Genomic DNA, 25754 nt, shown 5'->3' with positions numbered 1-25754 from the left:
CTTCAAGCGCGCTGTCCTGGGCACACACCTCAGCTATCCGGGCCGTATGTCCAGGGCAGTTGGTGAGTGGTTTGTGGTTACTGAGAGAGAAGATGGTGTAGTTGTCTCATATCTTTCCCATTGGGTCGTTAAAACTCGCTCTGAGTGGGAGGCGGTACCGGGCTGCGAACCCAGTACCTACCAGCCTTATGTCCGATGGCTTAACCACGACACCACCGAGGCCGGTCAGATTGTATCGGTTGAGTGCAACTGTACACTGAACAGCTAGACAGAGTGATGGATAATCAGATATGTAAAATGATTGATTTGCCATTAAACAGACATAAATAGGTATGGTTGTACAGAAGTAAACATATGACACGTTGATTGGACAAAGTTACAAATACTCACTGTTTACAACCCTGATGACTCTCCATGGGAGAAGAAAGGCCAAGATAAATACAAAATCCTGGATTTTAAATCGAGACAGATTCAGAAAGACCAGATCAACCAAGAAAGACACTATAACGATTATTGCATCAAAAACCTGAAAGAAAATATTAATACACGAAATAAAGCAAAAACATGTCCATAAATGTTTTTTCTTTAATGTTTTCTGTCAGAAACAACGTGTGTGTTGTGTGTCGATTAAGTACTGATAAGTACTGTATTATGACATTATTATTATTATTATTATTATTATTATTATTATTGTTGTTGTCGTTGTTGTTTATTTATTTTATTTTATTTTATTTTATTATTAATTTATTTTATTATTTTTAATATTATAATTATTATTTTTTTATTTATTTTTTATTTTATTTTTTTTGGTTTATTTTTTGGTTTATTATTATTAGCGAGGAATGGTAAAATATATACAAAATATATAATATATATCCGCAATTTACTGATCACACTGCAGGGTAATAAAATTGCATATCGAGGTTGCGGGTGGGGATGGTTTATTGTTATTATCGCATAAGGAACCTAGTTATTTTGTTCAGGTTGTTAAATACTGTTATTGCTTGACTAACATATTCCATCATAACAAATCTGTTCACACTGAGTACACTACAATCATGTTCTAACAAAACCGAAATAAGCTGTGTATAAACACAATGCATATACTTATGAAATGTATGTCACCTTACCACATTTAAACTACCTTCGACTAAGCAGAGTATTACACTGTTATTAAGATATTTGTATTGATAAAAGTCTTCGAGACAAGCGGTTTTAATCATTCTCAATAATTCCAAACATATACTTGAAATCAGTCACTCTCAATCCAGATCAAAGTTCATTAATACTAAAATATTTGCTTTTTCAACATTATATACAAAAATCGCCCATGACAAGCTTAAGGGAAAACTCCCAAATCAATGGTGCATTTGTTACTAAAAACAGTGGACGAAAATATAAATACGTAATTAGCTTCTGTTGATCTGGACAGTTCGCAAAGACCGAGAGTGAATCCAGACTAAAGTATATTGAGATATACATGTGCGATATGCTGGACTTCCTCATTGACAACATATATGTCATATTGGGGATATGACATATTTGGGGATATGACATATAGACAGAACATAGGAAGACTCATAGACACCAACTGTGATCCATTACTCGCCGATTTGACTAATCTGGCTAAATTAAAACTTTACTTTCCGCCAAATTGATGGTCGTGTATTAACAATATTAGCATGATAACCGATTACCTTCCATTGATTTACCTACAAGAGTTAAAGATAACAATAATTTAAAAAAAAAACATCCGACGATATTAAATCAGTTTCCTACCTCAATTTATGCATAGAGATTCAAATCAACACTGGTCTCCGGTCTAAGCTGTAGAACAAAAGGGGTTACTTCAAGTTTCCAAGTCGGTTTTTCCTTTTTGCCGAGCGATATACTTTCTGCTCCAAATTTTGTTGTCTACATACCGCAACTGCTAATATACCTTAGGGTATGTTCAATGTATGCATATTTCAAACAACGCCATATATTTATGGCACAGAAGTTGTTCCATCAAGGTTATGATTACTTAGAGCATTTAAAACGTTTATGGTAGATAGTTGGAGGTTATATCTGTAACACACTCGTTGTCGTTGGACAGAAAACAACAAGGCGGGGAGAATATCGTAACCTAGAAAATTGAAATAAAATACATATACAGTAAATATTAAAATAAACTAATTACAAATATTTACTCCCCGTTATATATCTAGTACGATCGTTTGAGATGAAGTGGCAAACCGGCCTAGGTGGTGGCGTGGTTAAGTCATTGGACAAAATGCTGATAGGTACTGAGTTCGCAGCAAAGTAGCGGCTCCCACCCAGCGCGAGTTTTAACGACTCAATAGGTAGGTGTAAGACCACTACACGTCTGTCCCTAACCACTATCAAAGTTCGAACAACTGACCGTCTGTCCTGGACAGACAACCCAGGTAGCTGATGTGTGTGTCCAGGACAGCGTGCTTGAACCTTAATGAGATATAAGGCGGATGGGACATCTAACCCGTCGTTCACTAACACCTGATATCACTCGTAAGTGAATGTGGTAGCAGTACTCATGGTGGGTGAAATATGATATACCCGTCTTTCTCTAACACCTGATAGCACTCGTAAGTGAATGTGGTGGCAGTACTCATGGCGGGTGAAACATGATATACCCGTCTTTCTCTAACACCTAATAGCACTCGTAAGTGAATGTGGTGGCAGTACTCATGGCGGGTGAAACATGATATACCCGTCTTTCTCTAACACCTGATAGCACTCGTAAGTGAATGTGGTGGCAGTGCTCATGGCGGGTGAAACATGATATACCCGTCTTTCTCTAACAACTGATAGCACTCGTAAGTGAATGTGGTGGCAGTGCTCATGGCGGGTGAAACATGATATACCCGTCTTTCTCTAACACCTGATAGCAATCGTAAGTGAATGTGTGGCAGTACTCATGGCGGGTGAAACATGATATACCCGTCTTTCTCTAACACCTGATAGCACTCGTAAGCGAATGTGGTGGCAGTGCTCATGGCGGGTGAAATATGATATACCCGTCTTTCTCTAACACCTGATAGCACTCGTAAGTGAATGTGGTGGCAGTGCTCATGGCGGGTGAAACATGATATACCCGTCGTTCACTAACACCTGATATCACTCGTAAGAGAATGTGGTGGCAGTACTCATGGCGGGCAGGACACCTAAACCGTCGTTCAGTAACACCTCATGTCACTCGTAAGTGAATGTGGTGGCAGTACTCATGGCGGGCGGGACACCTAACCCGTCGTTCACTAACACCTGCTATCACTCGTAAGTGAATGTGGTGGCAGTACTCACGGCGGGCGGGACACCTAACCCGTCATTCACTAACACCTGATATCACTCGTAAGAGAATGTGGTGGCAGTACTCATGGCGGGCGGGACACCTAACCCGTCGTTCACTAACACCTCATGTCACTCGTAAGTGAATGTGGTGGCAGTACTCATAACGGGTGGGACACCTAACCCGTCGTTCACTAACACCTGCTATTACTCGTAAGTGAATGTGGTGGCAGTACTCATGACGGGTGAGACATGATATACCAGTCTTTCACTAACACCTGATAACACTCGTAAGTGAATGTGGTGGCAGTACTCATGGCGGGTGAGGCATGATATACCCGTCTTTCACTAACACCTGATAACACTGGTAAGTGAATGTGGTGGCAGTACCCATGGCGGGTGAAACATGATATACCCGTCTTTCACTAACACCTGATAGCACTCGTAAGTGAATGTGGTGGCAGTGCTCATGGCGGGTGAAACATGATATACCCGTCTTTCTCTAACACCTGATAGCACTCGTAAGTGAATGTGGTGGCAGTACTCATAACGGGTGGGACACCTAACCCGTCGTTCACTAACACCTGCTATCACTCGTAAGTGAATGTTGTGGCAGTACTCATAACGGGTGGGACACCTAACCCGTCGTTTACTAACACCTGCTATCACTCGTAAGTGAATGTGGTGGCAGTACTCATGGCGGGCGGGACACCTAACCCGTCGTTCACTAAAACCTCATGTCACTCGTAAGTGAATGTGGTGGCAGTACTCATAACGGGTGGGACACCTAACCCGTCGTTCACTAACACCTGCTATCACTCGTAAGTGAATGTTGTGGCAGTACTCATAACGGGTGGGACACCTAACCCGTCGTTCACTAACACCTGCTATCACTCGTAAGTGAATGTGGTGGCAGTACTCATGGCGGGTGAGACATGATATACCTGTCTTTCACTAACACCTGATAACACTCGTAAGTGAATGTGGTGGCAGTACTCATGGCGGGTGAGGCATGATATACCCGTCTTTCACTAACACCTGATAACACTGGTAAGTGAATGTGGTGGCAGTACTCATGGCGGGTGAGACATGATATACCCGTCTTTCACTAACACCTGATAGCACTCGTAAGTGAATGTGGTGGCAGTGCTCATGGCGGGTGAAACATGATATACCCGTCTTTCACTAACACCTGATAGCACTCGTAAGTGAATGTGGTGGCAGTGCTCATGGCGGGTGAAACATGATATACCCGTCTTTCTCTAACACCTGATAGCACTCGTAAGTGAATGTGGTGGCAGTACTCATGGCGGGTGAAACATGATATACCCGTCTTTCTCTAACACCTGATGGCACTCGTAAGTGAATGTGGTGGCAGTGCTCATGGCGGGTGAAACATGATATACCCGTCGTTCACTAACACCTGATATCACTCGTAAGAGAATGTGGTGGCAGTACTCATGGCGGGCGGGACACCTAACCCGTCGTTCACTAACACCTCATGTCACTCGTAAGTGAATATGGTGGTAGTACTCATAACGGGTGGGACACCTAACCCGTCGTTCACTAACACCTGCTATCACTCGTAAGTGAATGTTGTGGCAGTACTCATAACGGGTGGGACACCTAAGCCGTCGTTCACTAACACCTCATGTCACTCGTAAGTGAATGTGGTGGCAGTACTCATAACGGGTGGGACACCTAACCCGTCGTTCACTAACACCTGCTATCACTCGTAAGTGAATGTGGTGGCAGTACTCATGGCGGGCGGGACACCTAACCCGTCGTTCACTAACACCTCATGTCACTCGTAAGTGAATGTGGTGGCAGTACTCATATCGGGTGGGACACCTAAACCGTCGTTCACTAACACCTGCTATCACTCGTAAGTGAATGTGGTGGCAGTACTCATGACGGGTGAGACATGATATACCCGTCTTTCACTAACACCTGATAACACTCGTAAGTGAATGTGGTGGCAGTACTCATGGCGGGTGAGACATGCTATACCCGTCTTTCACTAACACCTGATAACACTGGTAAGTGAATGTGGTGGCAGTACCCATGGCGGGTGAAACATGATATACCCGTCTTTCACTAACACCTGATAGCACTCGTAAGTGAATGTGGTGGCAGTGCTCATGGCGGGTGAAACATGATATACCCGTCGTTCACTAACACCTGATATCACTCGTAAGTGAATGTGGTGGCAGTACTCATGGCGGGCGGGACACCTAACCCGTCGTTCACTAACACCTCATGTCACTCGTAAGTGAATGTGGTGGCAGTACTCATAACGGGTGGGACACCTAACCCGTCGTTCACTAACACCTGCTATCACTCGTAAGTGAATGTGGTGGCAGTACTCATAACGGGTGGGACACCTAACCCGTCGTTCACTAACACCTGATATCACTCGTAAGTGAATGTGGTGGCAGTACTCATGGCGGGTGAGACATGATATACCCGTCTTTCACTAACACCTGATATCACTCGTAAGTGAATGTGGTGGCAGTACTCATGGCGGGTGAGACATGATATACTCGTCTTTCTCTAACACCTGATATCACTCGTAAGTGAATGTGGTGGCAGTACTCATGACGGGTGGGACATGATATACCCGTCTTTCTCTAACACCTGATATCACTCGTAAGTGACTGTGGTGGCAGTACTCATGGCGGGTGGGACATGATATACCCGTCTTTCACTAACACCTGATGTCACTCGTAAGTGAATGTGGTGGCAGTACTCATGGCGGGTGGGACATGATATACCCGTCTTTCACTAACACCTGATATCACTCGTAAGTGAATGTGGTGGCAGTACTCATGGCGGGTGGGACATGATATACCCGTCTTTCACTAACACCTGATGTCACTCGTAAGTGAATGTGGTGGCAGTACTCATGGCGGGTGGGACATGATATACCCGTCGTTCACTAACACCTGATAACACTCGTAAGTGAATGTGGTGGCAGTACTCATGGCGGGTGAGACATGATATACCCGTCTTTCACTAACACCTGATAACACTCGTAAGTGAATGTGGTGGCAGTACTCATGGCGGGTGAGACATGATATACCCGTCTTTCACTAACACCTGATAACACTCGTAAGTCAATGTTGTGTCAGTACTCATAACGGGTGGGACATGATATACCCGTCTTTCTCTAACACCTGATATCACTCGTAAGTGAATGTGGTGGCAGTACTCATGGCGGGTGAAACATGATATACCCGTCTTTCTCTAACACCTGATAACACTCGTAAGTGAATGTGGTGGCAGTACTCATGGCGGGTGAAACATGATATACCCGTCTTTCACTAACACCTGATATCACTCGTAAGTGAATGTGGTGGCAGTACTCATGGCGGGTGGGACATGATATACCCGTCTTTCACTAACACCTGATATCACTCGTAAGTGAATGTGGTGGCAGTACTCATGGCGGGTGGGACATGATATACCCGTCTTTCACTAACACCTGATATCACTCGTAAGTGAATGTGGTGGCAGTACTCATGGCGGGTGGGACACCTATACCCGTCTTTCACTAACACCTGATATCACTCGTAAGTGAATGTGGTGGCAGTACTCATGGCGGGTGAAACATGATATACCCGTCTTTCACTAACACCTGATATCACTCGTAAGTGAATGTGGTGGCAGTACTCATGGCGGGTGGGACATGATATACCCGTCTTTCACTAACACCTGATATCACTCGTAAGTGAATGTGGTGGCAGTACTCATGGCGGGTGGGACACCTAACCCGTCGTTCACTAACACCTGATATCACTCGTAAGTGAATGTGGTGGCAGTACTCATGGCGGGTGGGACATGATATACCCGTCTTTCACTAACACCTGATAACACTCGTAAGTGAATGTGGTGGCAGTACTCATGGCGGGTGAGACATGATATACCCGTCTTTCACTAACACCTGATAACACTCGTAAGTGAATGTGGTGGCAGTACTCATGGCGGGTGAGACATGATATACCCGTCTTTCACTAACACCTGATAACACTCGTAAGTGAATGTGGTGGCAGTACTCATGGCGGGTGAGACATGATATACCCGTCTTTCACTAACACCTGATATCACTCGTAAGTGAATGTGGTGGCAGTACTCATAACGGGTGGGACATGATATACCCGTCTTTCACTAACACCTGATATCACTCGTAAGTGAATGTGGTGGCAGTACTCATGGCGGGTGGGACATGATAACCCGTCTTTCACTAACACCTGATGTCACTCGTAAGTGAATGTGGTGGCAGTACTCATAACGGGTGGGACACCTAACCCGTCGTTCACTAACACCTGATATCACTCGTAAGTGAATGTGGTGGCAGTACTCATGGCGGGCGGGACACCTAACCCGTCGTTCACTAACACCTGATATCACTCGTAAGTGAATGTGGTGGCAGTACTCATGGCGGGTGGGACACCTAAACCGTCGTTCACTAACACCTGATATCACTCGTAAGTGAATGTGGTGGCAGTACTCATGGCGGGTGAGACATGATATACCCGTCTTTCACTAACACCTGATAACACTCGTAAGTGAATGTGGTGGCAGTACTCATGGCGGGTGAGACATGATATACCCGTCTTTCACTAACACCTGATAACACTCGTAAGTGAATGTGGTGGCAGTACTCATGGCGGGTGAGACATGATATACCCGTCTTTCACTAACACCTGATAGCACTCGTAAGTGAATGTGGTGGCAGTACTCATGGCGGGTGAAACATGATATACCCGTCTTTCTCTAACACCTGATAGCACTCGTAAGTGAATGTGGTGGCAGTACTCATGGCGGGTGAAACATGATATACCCGTCTTTCTCTAACACCTGATATCACTCGTAAGTGAATGTGGTGGCAGTACTCATGGCGGGTGAGACATGATATACCCGTCTTTCACTAACACCTGATAACACTCGTAAGTGAATGTGGTGGCAGTACTCATGGCGGGTGAGACATGATATACCCGTCTTTCACTAACACCTGATATCACTCGTAAGTGAATGTGGTGGCAGTACTCATGGCGGGCGGGACACCTAACCCGTCGTTCACTAACACCTGATATCACTCGTAAGTGAATGTGGTGGCAGTACTCATGGCGGGCGGGACACCTAACCCGTCGTTCACTAACACCTGATATCACTCGTAAGTGAATGTGGTGGCAGTACTCATGGCGGGTGGGACATGATATACCCGTCTTTCACTAACACCTGATATCACTCGTAAGTGAATGTGGTGGCAGTACTCATGGCGGGTGGGACACCTATACCCGTCTTTCACTAACACCTGATATCACTCGTAAGTGAATGTGGTGGCAGTACTCATGGCGGGTGAGACATGATATACCCGTCTTTCACTAACACCTGATAACACTCGTAAGTGAATGTGGTGGCAGTACTCATGGCGGGTGAGACATGATATACCCGTCTTTCACTAACACCTGATAACACTCGTAAGTGAATGTGGTGGCAGTACTCATGGCGGGTGAGACATGATATACCCGTCTTTCACTAACACCTGATAACACTCGTAAGTGAATGTGGTGGCAGTACTCATGGCGGGTGACATGATATACCCGTCTTTCACTAACACCTGATATCACTCGTAAGTGAATGTGGTATACCCGTCTTTCACTAACACCTGATAACACTCGTAAGTGAATGTGGTGGCAGTACTCATGGCGGGTGGGACATGATATACCCGTCTTTCACTAACACCTGATAACACTCGTAAGTGAATGTGGTGGCAGTACTCATGGCGGGTGAGACATGATATACCCGTCTTTCACTAACACCTGATAACACTCGTAAGTGAATGTGGTGGCAGTACTCATGGCGGGTGAGACATGATATACCCGTCTTTCACTAACACCTGATAACACTCGTAAGTGAATGTGGTGGCAGTACTCATGGCGGGTGAGACATGATATACCCGTCTTTCACTAACACCTGATAACACTCGTAAGTGAATGTGGTGGCAGTACTCATGGCGGGTGAGACATGATATACCCGTCTTTCACTAACACCTGATAACACTCGTAAGTGAATGTGGTGGCAGTACTCATGGCGGGTGAAACATGATATACCCGTCTTTCTCTAACACCTGATAACACTCGTAAGTGAATGTGGTGGCAGTACTCATGGCGGGTGAAACATGATATACCCGTCTTTCTCTAACACCTGATAACACTCGTAAGTGAATGTGGTGGCAGTACTCATGGCGGGTGAAACATGATATACCCGTCTTTCACTAACACCTGATATCACTCGTAAGTGAATGTGGTGGCAGTACTCATGGCGGGTGGGACATGATATACCCGTCTTTCACTAACACCTGATGTCACTCGTAAGTGAATGTGGTGGCAGTACTCATGGCGGGTGGGACACCTATACCCGTCTTTCACTAACACCTGATATCACTCGTAAGTGAATGTGGTGGCAGTACTCATGGCGGGTGGGACCTAACATGATATCACCGTCTGTTCACTAACACCTGATACCTGATACACTCGTAAGTGAATGTGGTGGCAGTACTCATGACGGGTGGGACATGATATACCCGTCTTTCTCTAACACCTGATATCACTCGTAAGTGACTGAAGTGGCAGTACTCATGACGGGTGGGACATGATATACCCGTCTTTCTCTAACACCTGATATCACTCGTAAGTGAATGTGGTGGCAGTACTCATGGCGGGTGAGACATGATATACCCGTCTTTCACTAACACCTGATAACACTCGTAAGTGAATGTGGTGGCAGTACTCATGGCGGGTGAGACATGATATACCCGTCTTTCACTAACACCTGATAACACTCGTAAGTGAATGTGGTGGCAGTACTCATGGCGGGTGAAACATGATATACCCGTCTTTCTCTAACACCTGATAACACTCGTAAGTGAATGTGGTGGCAGTACTCATGGCGGGTGAAACATGATATACCCGTCTTTCTCTAACACCTGATAACACTCGTAAGTGAATGTGGTGGCAGTACTCATGGCGGGTGAAACATGATATACCCGTCTTTCTCTAACACCTGATAACACTCGTAAGTGAATGTGGTGGCAGTACTCATGGCGGGTGAAACATGATATACCCGTCTTTCTCTAACACCTGATAACACTCGTAAGTGAATGTGGTGGCAGTACTCATGGCGGGTGGGACATGATATACCCGTCTTTCTCTAACACCTGATATCACTCGTAAGTGAATGTGGTGGCAGTACTCATGGCGGGTGGGACATGATATACTCGTCTTTCTCTAACACCTGATATCACTCGTAAGTGAATGTGGTGGCAGTACTCATGGCGGGTGGGACATGATATACCCGTCTTTCTCTAACACCTGATATCACTCGTAAGTGAATGTGGTGGCAGTACTCATGGCGGGTGAAACATGATATACCCGTCTTTCACTAACACCTGATATCACTCGTAAGTGAATGTGGTGGCAGTACTCATGGCGGGTGGGACATGATATACCCGTCTTTCTCTAACACCTGATATCACTCGTAAGTGAATGTGGTGGCAGTACTCATGGCGGGTGGGACATGATATACCCGTCTTTCACTAACACCTGATATCACTCGTAAGTGAATGTGGTGGCAGTACTCATGGCGGGTGGGACATGATATACCCGTCTTTCTCTAACACCTGATATCACTCGTAAGTGAATGTGGTGGCAGTACTCATGGCGGGTGGGACATGATATACCCGTCTTTCTCTAACACCTGATAACACTCGTAAGTGAATGTGGTGGCAGTACTCATGGCGGGTGGGACATGATATACCCGTCTTTCTCTAACACCTGATAACACTCGTAAGTGAATGTGGTGGCAGTACTCATGGCGGGTGAGACATGATATACCCGTCTTTCTCTAACACCTGATAACACTCGTAAGTGAATGTGGTGGCAGTACTCATGGCGGGTGTGACATGATATACCCGTCTTTCTCTAACACCTGATAACACTCGTAAGTGAATGTGGTGGCAGTACTCATGGCGGGTGAAACATGATATACCCGTCTTTCTCTAACACCTGATAACACTCGTAAGTGAATGTGGTGGCAGTACTCATGGCGGGTGAGACATGATATACCCGTCTTTCTCTAACACCTGATAACACTCGTAAGTGAATGTGGTGGCAGTACTCATGGCGGGTGGGACATGATATACCCGTCTTTCTCTAACACCTGATAACACTCGTAAGTGAATGTGGTGGCAGTACTCATGGCGGGTGAGACATGATATACCCGTCTTTCTCTAACACCTGATAACACTCGTAAGTGAATGTGGTGGCAGTACTCATGACGGGTGGGACATGATATACCCGTCTTTCTCTAACACCTGATATCACTCGTAAGTGAATGTGGTGGCAGTACTCATGGCGGGTGAGACATGATATACCCGTCTTTCTCTAACACCTGATAACACTCGTAAGTGAATGTGGTGGCAGTACTCATGGCGGGTGACCTGACATGATATACCCGTCTTTCTCTAACACCTGATAACACTCGTAAGTGAATGTGGTGGCAGTACTCATGGCGGGTGAGACATGATATACCCGTCTTTCACTAACACCTGATAACACTCGTAAGTGAATGTGGTGGCAGTACTCATGGCGGGTGAGACATGATATACCCGTCTTTCTCTAACACCTGATAACACTCGTAAGTGAATGTGGTGGCAGTACTCATGGCGGGTGAGACATGATATACCCGTCTTTCACTAACACCTGATAACACTCGTAAGTGAATGTGGTGGCAGTACTCATGGCGGGTGAGACATGATATACCCGTCTTTCACTAACACCTGATAACACTCGTAAGTGAATGTGGTGGCAGTACTCATGGCGGGTGAGACATGATATACCCGTCTTTCACTAACACCTGATAACACTCGTAAGTGAATGTGGTGGCAGTACTCATGGCGGGTGAGACATGATATACCCGTCTTTCACTAACACCTGATAACACTCGTAAGTGAATGTGGTGGCAGTACTCATGGCGGGTGAGACATGATATACCCGTCTTTCACTAACACCTGATAACACTCGTAAGTCAATGTGGTGGCAGTACTCATGGCGGGTGAGACATGATATACCCGTCTTTCTCTAACACCTGATAACACTCGTAAGTGAATGTGGTGGCAGTACTCATGGCGGGTGAAACATGATATACCCGTCTTTCACTAACACCTGATAACACTCGTAAGTGAATGTGGTGGCAGTACTCATGGCGGGTGAAACATGATATACCCGTCTTTCTCTAACACCTGATAACACTCGTAAGTGAATGTGGTGGCAGTACTCATGGCGGGTGAAACATGATATACCCGTCTTTCTCTAACACCTGATAACACTCGTAAGTGAATGTGGTGGCAGTACTCATGGCGGGTGGGACATGATATACCCGTCTTTCTCTAACACCTGATAACACTCGTAAGTGAATGTGGTGGCAGTACTCATGGCGGGTGAAACATGATATACCCGTCTTTCTCTAACACCTGATAACACTCGTAAGTGAATGTGGTGGCAGTACTCATGGCGGGTGGGACATGATATTCCCGTCTTTCTCTAACACCTGATATCATTCGTAAGTGAATGTGGTGGCAGTACTCATGGCGGGTGAGACATGATATACTCGTCTTTCTCTAACACCTGATATCACTCGTAAGTGAATGTGGTGGCAGTACTCATGACGGGTGGGACATGATATACCCGTCTTTCTCTAACACCTGATATCACTCGTAAGTGAATGTGGTGGCAGTACTCATGACGGGTGGGACATGATATACCCGTCTTTCTCTAACACCTGATATCACTCGTAAGTGAATGTGGTGGCAGTACTCATGGCGGGTGAAACATGATATACCCGTCTTTCACTAACACCTGATAACACTCGTAAGTGAATGTGGTGGCAGTACTCATGGCGGGTGAAACATGATATACCCGTCTTTCTCTAACACCTGATAACACTCGTAAGTGAATGTGGTGGCAGTACTCATGGCGGGTGAAACATGATATACCCGTCTTTCTCTAACACCTGATAACACTCGTAAGTGAATGTGGTGGCAGTACTCATGGCGGGTGGGACATGATATACCCGTCTTTCTCTAACACCTGATAACACTCGTAAGTGAATGTGGTGGCAGTACTCATGGCGGGTGTGACATGATATACCCGTCTTTCTCTAACACCTGATAACACTCGTAAGTGAATGTGGTGGCAGTACTCATGGCGGGTGAGACATGATATACCCGTCTTTCTCTAACACCTGATAACACTCGTAAGTGAATGTGGTGGCAGTACTCATGGCGGGTGGGACATGATATACCCGTCTTTCTCTAACACCTGATAACACTCGTAAGTGAATGTGGTGGCAGTACTCATGGCGGGTGGGACATGATATACCCGTCTTTCTCTAACACCTGATATCACTCGTAAGTGAATGTGGTGGCAGTACTCATGACGGGTGGGACATGATATACCCGTCTTTCTCTAACACCTGATATCACTCGTAAGTGACTGAAGTGGCAGTACTCATGACGGGTGGGACATGATATACCCGTCTTTCTCTAACACCTGATATCACTCGTAAGTGAATGTGGTGGCAGTACTCATGACGGGTGGGACATGATATACCCGTCTTTCTCTAACACCTGATATCACTCGTAAGTGAATGTGGTGGCAGTACTCATGACGGGTGGGACATGATATACCCGTCTTTCTCTAACACCTGATATCACTCGTAAGTGAATGTGGTGGCAGTACTCATGGCGGGTGAGACATGATATACCCGTCTTTCACTAACACCTGATAACACTCGTAAGTGAATGTGGTGGCAGTACTCATGGCGGGTGAAACATGATATACCCGTCTTTCACTAACACCTGATAACACTCGTAAGTGAATGTGGTGGCAGTACTCATGGCGGGTGAAACATGATATACTCGTCTTTCTCTAACACCTGATAGCACTCGTAAGTGAATGAAGTGGCAGTACTCATGGCAGGTGCCACCGGAGGGACCTAATATAGTTGTGTTTCTCGAAGGCGTGTCATCACTGGTGTGCTTACTCTAGTGAGCTCTGTCTAGTGCTAGTTTTGATTTAGTGAACTAGTCTAGGAGTGGCAGTCAATCATTTTGGCTGTGCAAGATGGGGTGAAATTTCTAGTAAAATGTCTCGCCGGGATCGGTTGTCCTACTATAGACGATGCAGTAGATAAAGCTTCAGATAATCAACCACTAGTTTGCCAAATGCCAGTTTGAATGTGCAAAGTGCTTTGATAGGCCCTGGCCATGTATTACGGTTTTGTCGTTCAGATGTATTGCCATATTTAAGGGGAGTTGTTTCTGTTGTTGCGGGTAAGCCATGGCACGATTCAAGTTGTGTGACATAACCGCCGCCTTCGGATAAATTATTCTGTCCATGATGGTACGTGACATTGGTGTGAGTTTGAAAGCATTGTTGTTTTGCTGGGGGTGTTTTATTAATCTAATTTTGTTAAGATTAATTAAGTGCAGATATTGATGTATATATTAACATATTAAGACTTCTCTGAGACATATGCAGACTTAGTTTGAATGTAATATTGGCCAGATGCTTGTAGCATTATTATTAACCCAGACATTGTATTAGAAATTCGAAAGTACACAACAATTCATGTGTAGCTAGAATGTGTTGTGTTTTCACGAATGTGTAGTATTGGAATCCAGATAATACTCGGTGCCACGTATACGAAAACGCTGTGTTTAAATTATGGGCTTTTAGTGGTTGTGGGCTGACGGATATATTTCTCATTCGGCAACAGGCTCGTGATAATATAGTTAATGAAAATATATTGTTATAGTGTCCCGGAATGTGGCTACAAGTGATGCCATAACAGTTTCTGGTTCCGTACAGCAGTTAACGGTGGTGATGAAGTTTTGATGCTAATACGGTCAGCCGACATCATGGGAACACGATGTATTGTGACCTGGACTGAAGACCTAGTAGTTAGCCGCCTGATACGCAACCGATGGTGACCTTTGGAGTAGCTACAGCGTGGGATTAGAGGACAGTCCAGGCATGGGTGAATATAGACAATAATTGTGGTGGACTCAATTATTAATTCGTTTCGAACAGTGCACTGACGTGAACTTCATTTTATGATTCAAAATGTTTTTGTTGAGTTTGATTTTGTTGGGATTTTTTTCTTCAAATTTGATATGATTGTTTTGAGGGTGGAATGAATGGTGTTTGCTATGATATTAATACTTCCATATGTAAATAAGTAGTTGTAAAAGTTTAAAAATTTTTTTTATCCTTTTTATGGTTACTGTAGTTTGTGATGAATTATTTGTTTGTTTGTTTTGCTTTGTTGTTACTTGATTGTTTGTGTTTGTGTTGGTTTGTTTTGTTTTGTTGTTTTTTGTTTGTGTTGTTGTTTTTGTTATTTGTTTGTGTTGTTGTTATTGTTATTGTTGTTGGTTTGTTGGTTTTGTTTCTTTGGTGGTTACTTGTTTGTGTTGTTGTTGTTTTTTGTTTGTTTTGTTTTTCAGTTGGCAACCTGCATTTTTACACCATGGTAGTCACAGTTAAAACCGTTTTGCTCAGCTTTTCATTTTGGAGAACTTTATAAGGGCAAGACAAATACCATGAAAGAAATATCTGTGTTAACATACCTCAGCAACATTTCAGCAGCAGACATTGTAGGCCTAATAGGTGGACGTGTACACTAGCCCTCATCATCACATCTTATATTTTGATGCCGAATTTGTTTTATTTTTGTTCACCAAAATCCCGAACAAAAATGATTTTATAATCTATTCTTGAACCTAGCTTCTCGCCGTTCATTTACAGAGCAAACTTCCATCTATAATAAATGGCCTTAATGCATGACACACATTTTAAATTAGAGTCAATTACATGTTGGTTCCCGTAGGAATGGCGGATTTGAACAGCAGGTGTAATCGATTTCACCAATTGATGTTTCTTATCATAACACACGGCTCCGTTTATCAAGGGGCAGCTTTTTTCTCGGCCTGGTCTACGTTCGCTTTTATATAATGCAATTTGTCACAAGTTTGGCACTGTCACACATTCATGAGGTCGACATATTCCAAGAGTAAATTGGATCGTTGAGGGGAATACGAACATCAATTTGTGTCTGATTTGTGCAATTTCCTGAAATCGGGCTAACTGCTAAATTTCCATAATATCCGCACCACAAAGCTGAGCCACAGAGGAAAGCAATTTCTTTTGAAAACTAGTGTGACAGTTGAGTATTCCAATGGTGGCTTATGGTTACTCTAGTGTGTATAGAAAACGCGCCCAGTGATCAGCCCACAATTAGACGCATTTCATTTACTTTGGCCCCTGCGTATGTTGTAACCTCACCGCGGTGCAGGGGTGTAACATTCTCTTTGAGAATGGTCAATACAGCACAAAATTGAAGTTTTTAGTAAAATTCAGTATCCGTAAAATTCTGTGATATTTGTGTTTTTGTACAGTTCTTTACACTGTTTTTGCTTAAGTCTTGAATTGTTATATTGATGTTGATCATCACTTTATTTATTTTCATTACCATTGTGTCACGGGGATTCTATAATACCCGTAACTGAATAAAACACGATTGTCCAAATATCTCTCCTAACTGTATATCTATTGGATCTCTCTGTAACGGGCAGTTCAAAACCGCTTTAGCTCGTCTAGGTATGATCAGAGATACGATCTTATATAAGGTATATATAATATAGCACGTTTAGTTCACTAGAAAACACAACAAAAACACAATACACTTTGGAATCTGTATTAACCTACGCTGACAAATGTACTGCCGCAGTAGTTAATTAATAACAACAATAATAACAACCCAGAACTGATCAGTTAATTAGCTAATCTCTAGGTGTCTAGTTTACACAATATGCTAATCACTTCACCGTGACACAACACCCACACGTGTAATAATTGAGAAACGCTTCCAGGGGAACTTAATTAATAAAGGAATTACAGCTCTATTCCTAACTGGTTAATTTTTAATTAACCCTAACTACTCATTCAGTAACCTTGTAACACAGAATTAATACTGGTACCTATCACAATAAAGACAATAACCTACAGTTTACCTAGGTCTTCTAGGATGACTGGCTAAGCTTTATATTACCAAATACTCGTATAAATTTAGAACAAAAAGTCTACGATTTACTTCGTCAGATGACCGAAGACACTGTCTAAAGAATATTGGTATAATACAGTATTAAAATATTTAAAGTCACATCAATCACATCAAGGTTATACAACAGAGCAGAAATAAAATATTTACCAAAGACCAACCGGACTAACGTTCCCCCGGGATACCTTCCTATCGTTCTGTCCTTTTTGCTTCTCCCAGATATCTCTAAACCCTAGCTATTTATTATAAAATCAGAAAATCGCCTGGGGGTACAAGGCGGTCCTCCCCCTATCATCTGATATTCCACCTCTCTCAGAGTCGGTATATTTTCTCTGATCGTCAGACTGGCTGTCGCCATTCCGCGAGCAATCCCCTGGCCATAAACAGCACTACCGGAGATATTACGTAACTACTAGCCACATGGCCTCCACACCTGCTCTGGGTGTGTATTAGGCGTACCGATCGAGGACCGTCGCGCAGAAGTATTACGTAACAAGTTGCCCACCTGGCTAAGTGCAATTTGGAACTGCACACGGCCTTCTAAAACAATTAATATCGCCACAGGCGAAAACAAAATTAAGAGCATATACCGTCACACATTGTATGACACCCAATAGCCGATGTAGTGTTTGTGCTGGGGTGTCGTTAAACATCCATTCAATTCAATTTACTTTGGAGTGCAGAATCGTAACAAGCGGGAAGGTGCAGGTGGGCAAACGCATGGAAATCTGCCCGCTTGTTTTTTTTAACTGTCTTATTTGTTTCATAACATAACTATTAAGATTAACCTAATGGAAATGTGTTTCCAATATATATGTACGATCTGATTATTATACACTGAATACTTAAAAGTTGCAAGAGGTCCATGTGGGGTTAGAATAAACAAATTCAGAATTAGCTAGAAATGGTCTAGCAGTTCTGCAGTAATTAGTTTAAAGACATTTCCTTTGTATTTGTCCACATTTAGACCGCGACTCGCTTGATGGGACGGAGGGGTGGGGGGTGGGGGGGGGGGGTTAAAACATTAGATAAACCATATACTGACCATTACATATATGTAGACAATCGGAGGATTTCTGGAACTATTACCCCGGCAGGCACTCATAACGGAGAATTTATCATGCATTGGTTTAACCGGTCATTTGATTGTGTAGTTCAGTTCACGGCAACCAATGAACGGACGTTACTAAGCCAGTATGCATCAGGCATTGACCTTGACCGAGCTACAGCAGGAGTAGTGATTTCTAAGAACTGCCGGACTATTGGTCAATATAAACAAACTTTTTGTAATTTTAATTAAAACATCTGTTGTAGCAATATGTTTTATCTACTAATTTAGTTAGGTTTTTATTATTTTATATATCTTTTTAAAGTATAAATGTACCATTAAAATGTATGCACTATAGGGTATAGCAGACGACAACAACGATGGCCGGGCATTTAACACTGGCTAAAGTCAAGGATCTTGTAAACATTTATGGCACAATTGTGGGACGAGTTGTAAACATATTTAAACCTCTTAACACATATAACGTATATATTGTAAAAACTAATGATGGAAAGTCAATGCAGGCACACCACTTTAGACTTCGCGTTCTCCTAGAAAGTGTGTCAACCTCGCCACGAGATATTACTACGTGACGATGCCGGCTGAGGTGAAGCGAATGACGTAAACACATAACACATTAACATAAACTGGGATAAAGAGATAAACGATTTTCTTGCAACAAATGAAAATGTAAACACTGCCAAAAAACCACCACAAAATATGACATTAATACTGTGAGAACATTTTTCGCGAATGAGCTGAACGACAATAGGGCAATAGACACTATCCCTACCCATTAATTAAGCATGCTGCTTAGTAAGATAGGCATTTAAAAACAATTTCACCAGGTGAAGTGGATGGATCAACTTTGGAAATCTGATCAACTGGCTTCCACAAATCCCGTGTGTTTACTCCAAACATTACGGTGGTATAACACCGGCTTACGATCGATTTTACCACACAGAAACATTGGGGGGGGGGGGGGGGGGGAGCATGACACTTAAATCTGACACCCAGCGCTTGGGTGAATGAAAACAGCCCTACACGGTGTCCAGTTGCACTGTATAAATTATACAAACAAGTGCGTCCATGTGATTTTTCAAAACACGATGATCCATTTTATCTTGCAACAAACACCAAACAAAATCCCGGTCCTGGTGAAACATGGCTTAAAAGACAACCTGTTGGCAAAAACAAACTCGGCACACTAATTGGAAAAATGGTACTGGCAGCCGGCCTCTCCCAATATAAACCGGCCTCGGTGGCGTCGTGGCAGGCCATCGGTCTACAGGCTGGTAGGTACTGGGTTCGGATCCCAGTCGAGGCATGGGATTTTTTAATCCAGATACCGACTCCAAACCCTGAGTGAGTGCTCCGCAAGGCTCAATGGGTAGGTGTAAACCACTTGCACCGACCAGTGATCCATAACTGGTTCAACAAAGGCCATGGTTTGTGCTATCCTGCCTGTGGGAAGCGCAAATAAAAGATCCCTTGCTGCTAATCGGAAGAGTAGCCCATGTAATGGCGACAGCGGGTTTCCTCTCAAAATCTGTGTGGTTCTGAACCATATGTCTGACGCCATATAACCGTAAATAAAATGTGTTGAGTGCGTCGTTAAATAAAACACTTCTTTCCTTCTCCCAAGATAAAAACAATTAACAAACCCTGGCGCCAGAAAAACAATGATCCAAAATCTTACTGATGCAAACATTCATCCAAATCAATTCATTCAAGTGTCAGGACATGGAAATGTACAATCCATTAAGTCCTATGCTCGAATTTCCGAACAACAACACAAGGAAATCAACACTACTTCTCGACCCGACATCTGCACGTACCGTGACAACACTACAACCTTCATCAACTGAATCAAACTTCAGAAATGTTTCAAGTCAGTCGCATTTCAGTAACACGCACAATACGAATAATGTGATTGATTGGACATCTCATCATTATGCAGTGCAAACTCTGTTTTTTTTCAGGTCCTATATATGGTGGAGTTTTCAACATCAACGTTGGCAATTGTACGGGAACAACGAAGTCACCAACGGAACAACACATGTCTCCAGTTCATACAACCAAACGCCGACGTCTAATTATCGACTCTTCTTCAGATGAAGATTAAAATGTTCTATATATTCCATTTAGATATAAACATTACTTGTTTTGATTCAGTGTTTTTTCCCCTTTTAAATTCTTGTTTACAAATATTTACTCTTTTCCCTCCGCCAAATGATGACACGGCGAACTTTGCCGACATGGCCTAAATAACTGTATTTAATGTTGAATAGTTTTATGTTGATTTTCTATTATTTCAATTTGCAATGTTACATTCGCTATAGTAAGTTAGTAAAATATTATTTTTATAAAACAATCTGTTTGTTAATTGTTTAGAAGTTAAAACATAAATGCATTTCATAAGGAACTACTTTCTAACGTGGATGAAAGTAGATGTATAGATACACAGCTCTCGATTTGTTATAGTCTGTTTCTAAATAATCGGCACATAGAATAGTTTATGGGGTGGGGGTAAAATAAACATTCAGTTTGGATAATAAATTCAATATGAAGCTCGCTACTATGTATTATCAAGTTTAAGTCCCTCGCTAAAGCTCGTGACAAAGGAAACGTATTTCACTCGGGACTTAAACTTGATAAAATATAGTAGCTCGTTTAATGTCCTCTATTTAATTTTCCATTTTTGGGCCTCGCCCCTCAGCCCTTCAACTGTACACCTATTGTATAGTTCTTGTCACGTCAGATTCCATATGACATCGCTATATAATACATGCATTGCCGTAGCCTGATGAAACACTGTAGAGTAACGATGTTCATCATCATTATGTATGCTACTTATCGCAGAGTTCAACAAATCCACTAGCCATCGGTCTTGGCTAGTGCATTTGTGGTCTGGGCTAGAGGAAATTATCAACTGTGTTACTAGATTCCATAGGGCAAAAGGCAAAACTTCTGTAAGGGCTAGTGATTTTCGGAAAAATTTGTTAAACACTGCTTATTGTCAATATAACTCTTTTGAATTCCCACAAATATTAATGCGACACAATACTGTTCAGAGGTGCAAAACTGAATTTCTTGAAAACCATGTCAGTTTTTAAATTTCTCAAAATCTAGAGCCGACGTGCTTTGCAATAGGTGATGTACTTATTTTATACTTACTTCCAATTTTCGATGACAGAAAGACTTTCCGGCACATACTGCTTTCAAAATTGTCTGAAACCAGATAAACACAGTTAAAGAAAACGTATTTATTTAGCTCAATATTCCTCTATCCCCTCTATTGTTTATAATACCGTGTTCAAGGCTAAGGAGTACTCTATGTAAGAGCACGTCTATTGTAGTCAACTAGGTGCATATATGGTCCTAATTCTGACTCTATATAGCTTTAGTTTAATCCCTTCCGAAGTCACTCATAAATTTGAACGACAAAACGTTATTCCATTATAAAAATCGTATCTCTATACACGGCAGAGTCGAATGGACCTTAGGGAAAATTGTGAATGCTTCCACGATCCACTAAATTGATACGTTAGCGACTAGTATAAACACAAACATAAGAAACCCCTATTCGAAACTAGATCACTGTGTTTTATATAGGTATTCCGGGTTTCTTCTTGTAAGATTTATACTATTTGGAATCAAGTTCAATGTTACGAATAAATTCCGAGATAATAAAAGTAAACATTTATGGAATCCGATTTAACAAACTGCGTATTTTAAACACAGTACTTAATGGCCCCGTAGTGATCTGACATATTAAAATGAACACAATGAGAATTCTATCCCTAACCAGAAATTAAAAAAAATGACACGGCTAGAGGACACTTATATTTAATGTACATATTAAATAAAGTGCTTGATATATATGTTATCCGTTCGATAGGTTTTGAATAATATTAATAATGTTAATGTAGAGAGTTAGCTTGTTAAGTTATCCAATATAAAAACGAGTCAAAATATGGACACTAAAATGTTTTCTGTTCGAGGCATGGGGTCACAATTATCTCTTAGTCACGTTGACAAAACTACCAACAGACTGCACCTTGAAACAACCTCGTAACACTCGCTACCCTGACTGTGACACAGTACACTACGACTTTAGCGATTTATTCTGTTCATCCATATACCAACCGTCCAATGATGTTAGACAGTCTAATAGCTGTAGGATGAATAAATGAATGTTTAATTAAACCCTGACACACAAATACACATCGACTATTGGGGAAGTACATGAGTATGACTATCTTCATTAACATAAAAAATATGTATAATTATGTAAAAACAGTGTAAAAATCTGTCAAAAAAATAACGTACAATATAAAATAAAAATGAGTGTAATTTAATTATTTGTATATAAACCAAATTGCTTAAAACAATTATGGGTGGAATTTAAAAATATTCTACCACATTTCTGTTACCAAATATATCATATCTCATCGGCTTAAGTCGTTAATTAAAGTATTAATATTAATTAAAGTATTATTCGTTTATAAATAATGATATGGGAATTCATATTCGTAAAACGAAAAACAAAATTAACAATTGCGTGGGTGATAACCGCCGAAATTCGTTTCGAACCATAAATAAGGTGAGGTTTTATCATATCACAAATGGGGAAATTTCCGTTTCAATGTATGCACTTGCTTGTTTTATATAAAATTTAGACCTGGCCCCGTGCTTATAAACCGTAAAGTCTAGACTTTAATACAGTCAGGACTTTAACGTCATGGCAACGCCATTCAAATAGCATTACGTTAAAGTCTGGGCTTCTTTAAAGTCTAGACTTTAAGTTTTATAGGCACGGCATTGATATAACCGTTGGAATCATACAGGAAAAAAAGAAAATTTGTATCCAGAGTGTAGAGATATTGATAATATATAAACTTTCATCTCCTTGTTTTATGCGAGTCTTCTGTATCATGACAAAATCGGCTAATAGTCGCGTTCTCGCAATAATCAGCAAAGACGAAGAATAAGTAGAGGTAATAAAATGCGAAGATTTTGTTATTTGAATGCGTTTAACATTTACGATATTGCATTTTGAAGGTCAAAATTGTTTTTGTTTGCCTGACAGAAAAACAATAAGCATGCATGAAGATCATGCATACCCGAGAGATTCAGTATTCGGTGCATACACCTGAGCACATAGGAGCAATATTCTAATGACATAAACTAGCTACTACAGCATGACGTATAACTAATTCAACCTTCCAGTGCTTCACAGTCTGAGCTGGTGGGATAATTGCACTGTCATTAGGAGCTCTTTGTACCAATACTATTACATAACCCACTTCAAATGAAGCTATGTCTTGGAGCTGTGGGCTACGGACAGTTGAACTGCTATGGATCCTGACTGGGTTATATTTGTATTCATTTGTTATGAACACAAAAGTAACAGAAATCAACATTTACAGAAGTGGTTCAAGCCACAGACCAAGAGTTCAGCACCCCACCAACTCAGTTATTGCGAGTAGCAGCACTTTATAAGGAGACTATCACATATGCATATTGAAATTTCAACATATTCTTCGCCGTCCATCATACAGTGTCAAATAGGATCGGCCCAATCGTCTTCAGCTTTCACCCATCTGATGCTGGCTGATATCATTTGTTACTAAATCAGGAAATGCATAATGGTCATCTCCAAGAACTGTACACGAACTTTCGTTTATATGTCAGTACAATAATTATACATATATGTTTTGGTTTGTTTTATATCATATACAAACTTACCAAAAGGTACACTTCCATACAGACATCAGAGCGAATACATCGTCATTGAGTTTAAACTGCCTACACTCAAATGACACAACACTACTTATTATAACAACCAGACGAGGAGTAAAGTATTATAGAAATATACTGTTCACAATAGGTTGGACATACTGGTAAGTAGCAAATCAGCAGTAATGATGCCTCGACGCGGTTTTGTCATAAAACGATTTTGTTTTTGTGTTTTTTTCCGAAGAGGTCTGTTGAAACCAGGCACGGACAGACAGTATGGATAGGTCCCACATTATATGTCCAACGACAGTTGTGTGATATCCTACCCAATTTCATTTGTAGCGCTGCGCTTCACTCTGCCAAATTTATGTGACGCCGTGTTAGGAGAGTAACGGTTTCTGATGCTTGAAAATGATTTAGCCGATTCCACTTATAAAACTGTGATGTACGATTAATGTTATGTTTAAATTTTAATACGCATGTGCAGTAGTGTTCTTATAAAGTCTTCCCACTCACAGTATCGCTAAACACACACACACACTCTCTCTCTCTCTCTCTCTCTCTCTCTCTCTCTTCTCTCTCTCTCTCTCTCTCTCTCTCTCTCTCTCTCTCTCTCTCTCTCTCTCTCTCTCTCCCTCTCTCTCTCTCATACAGAGGGTCTCATTCACAACCTATTTTCAACATTATATTTAAACAAACACCACGTACCTCTATGACAAGTATTGCTAATATAGATATGCTTGCATAATGGAATGCATGTGCGATGTCATTTTCTACGCTGTGGAAATTTTTGTGATATAACAGATCCACCATTGCAGTCCTGTTCTCGTCAGTGTAATTACCGACGCTACTGGAATCACTAACCACGTTCCTTCGAAATCGTAAATCACTGTGATGAGGAAGCATAGTATCCTTATGCCAATGCGAATGCGAATCACTTTGATGTAATATATCCTGTTTCCAAGAAATATTGGCTTCCAAGATTTTCTGAAACACCTGTTCGATTTCTGTGCTGTCTGTTTCGTTTATGTTCACAGGATATCGTGTCCTTAGTCTCAGAATAAATGTCTCAACCATCTGCTCGGAATTTTCCAATGTGTCTGAAAATAACACAGCTGAAATATTGTTAGGTGCACGTATTTAAAGATAAAAGCCATAGTCTCATTGAAATTACATATTACTATTAATTCCGAAATAGCACAGCTGAACTATTGTTAAGTACACGTAGTTAAAAAATAGCAGCCACAGTATCATTGAAATTACATAGTGTTTTCCCTAACTTGTTTTAGCATGGTGCAGCACCATGCCTCAGTAGTCTAGCACCATCTTGCCTTAATCAGCACCATGCTGCACTGAGATTAAACAAGCCTTTTTCACTAATTAATTCTAAAATTACGTTTAAAAAACACCCAAAAAGGTATTACTAATTAATAAAATATGCCTTTTATATCCTTTGCCATTCATTTATTAAAACAAG

General features: G+C 41.9%; 1 protein-coding gene across 1 annotated transcript in view; it reads right to left on the bottom strand.

Moving 5' to 3' along the window:
• The window catches only part of LOC121382048, an 81920-nt gene that overhangs the window by 2853 nt on the left and 53313 nt on the right, over positions 1-25754 (bottom strand). Inside the window, exons 4-6 of the mRNA XM_041511523.1 lie at positions 24986-25377; positions 21713-21766; positions 391-526 (exon numbers count right to left, since the gene is read on the bottom strand). Coding sequence (XP_041367457.1) covers positions 391-526; positions 21713-21766; positions 24986-25377 — 582 coding nt within the window. The remainder of the gene's footprint in view (positions 1-390; positions 527-21712; positions 21767-24985; positions 25378-25754) is intronic.

The sequence above is a fragment of the Gigantopelta aegis genome, chromosome 9, assembly GCF_016097555.1.
Source record: "Gigantopelta aegis isolate Gae_Host chromosome 9, Gae_host_genome, whole genome shotgun sequence".
NCBI classification, from domain to species: Eukaryota; Metazoa; Mollusca; class Gastropoda; order Neomphalida; family Peltospiridae; genus Gigantopelta; species Gigantopelta aegis.
Note: the sequence above shows the minus strand (reverse complement) of the source record. Positions and strands in the feature narration are given on the sequence as shown.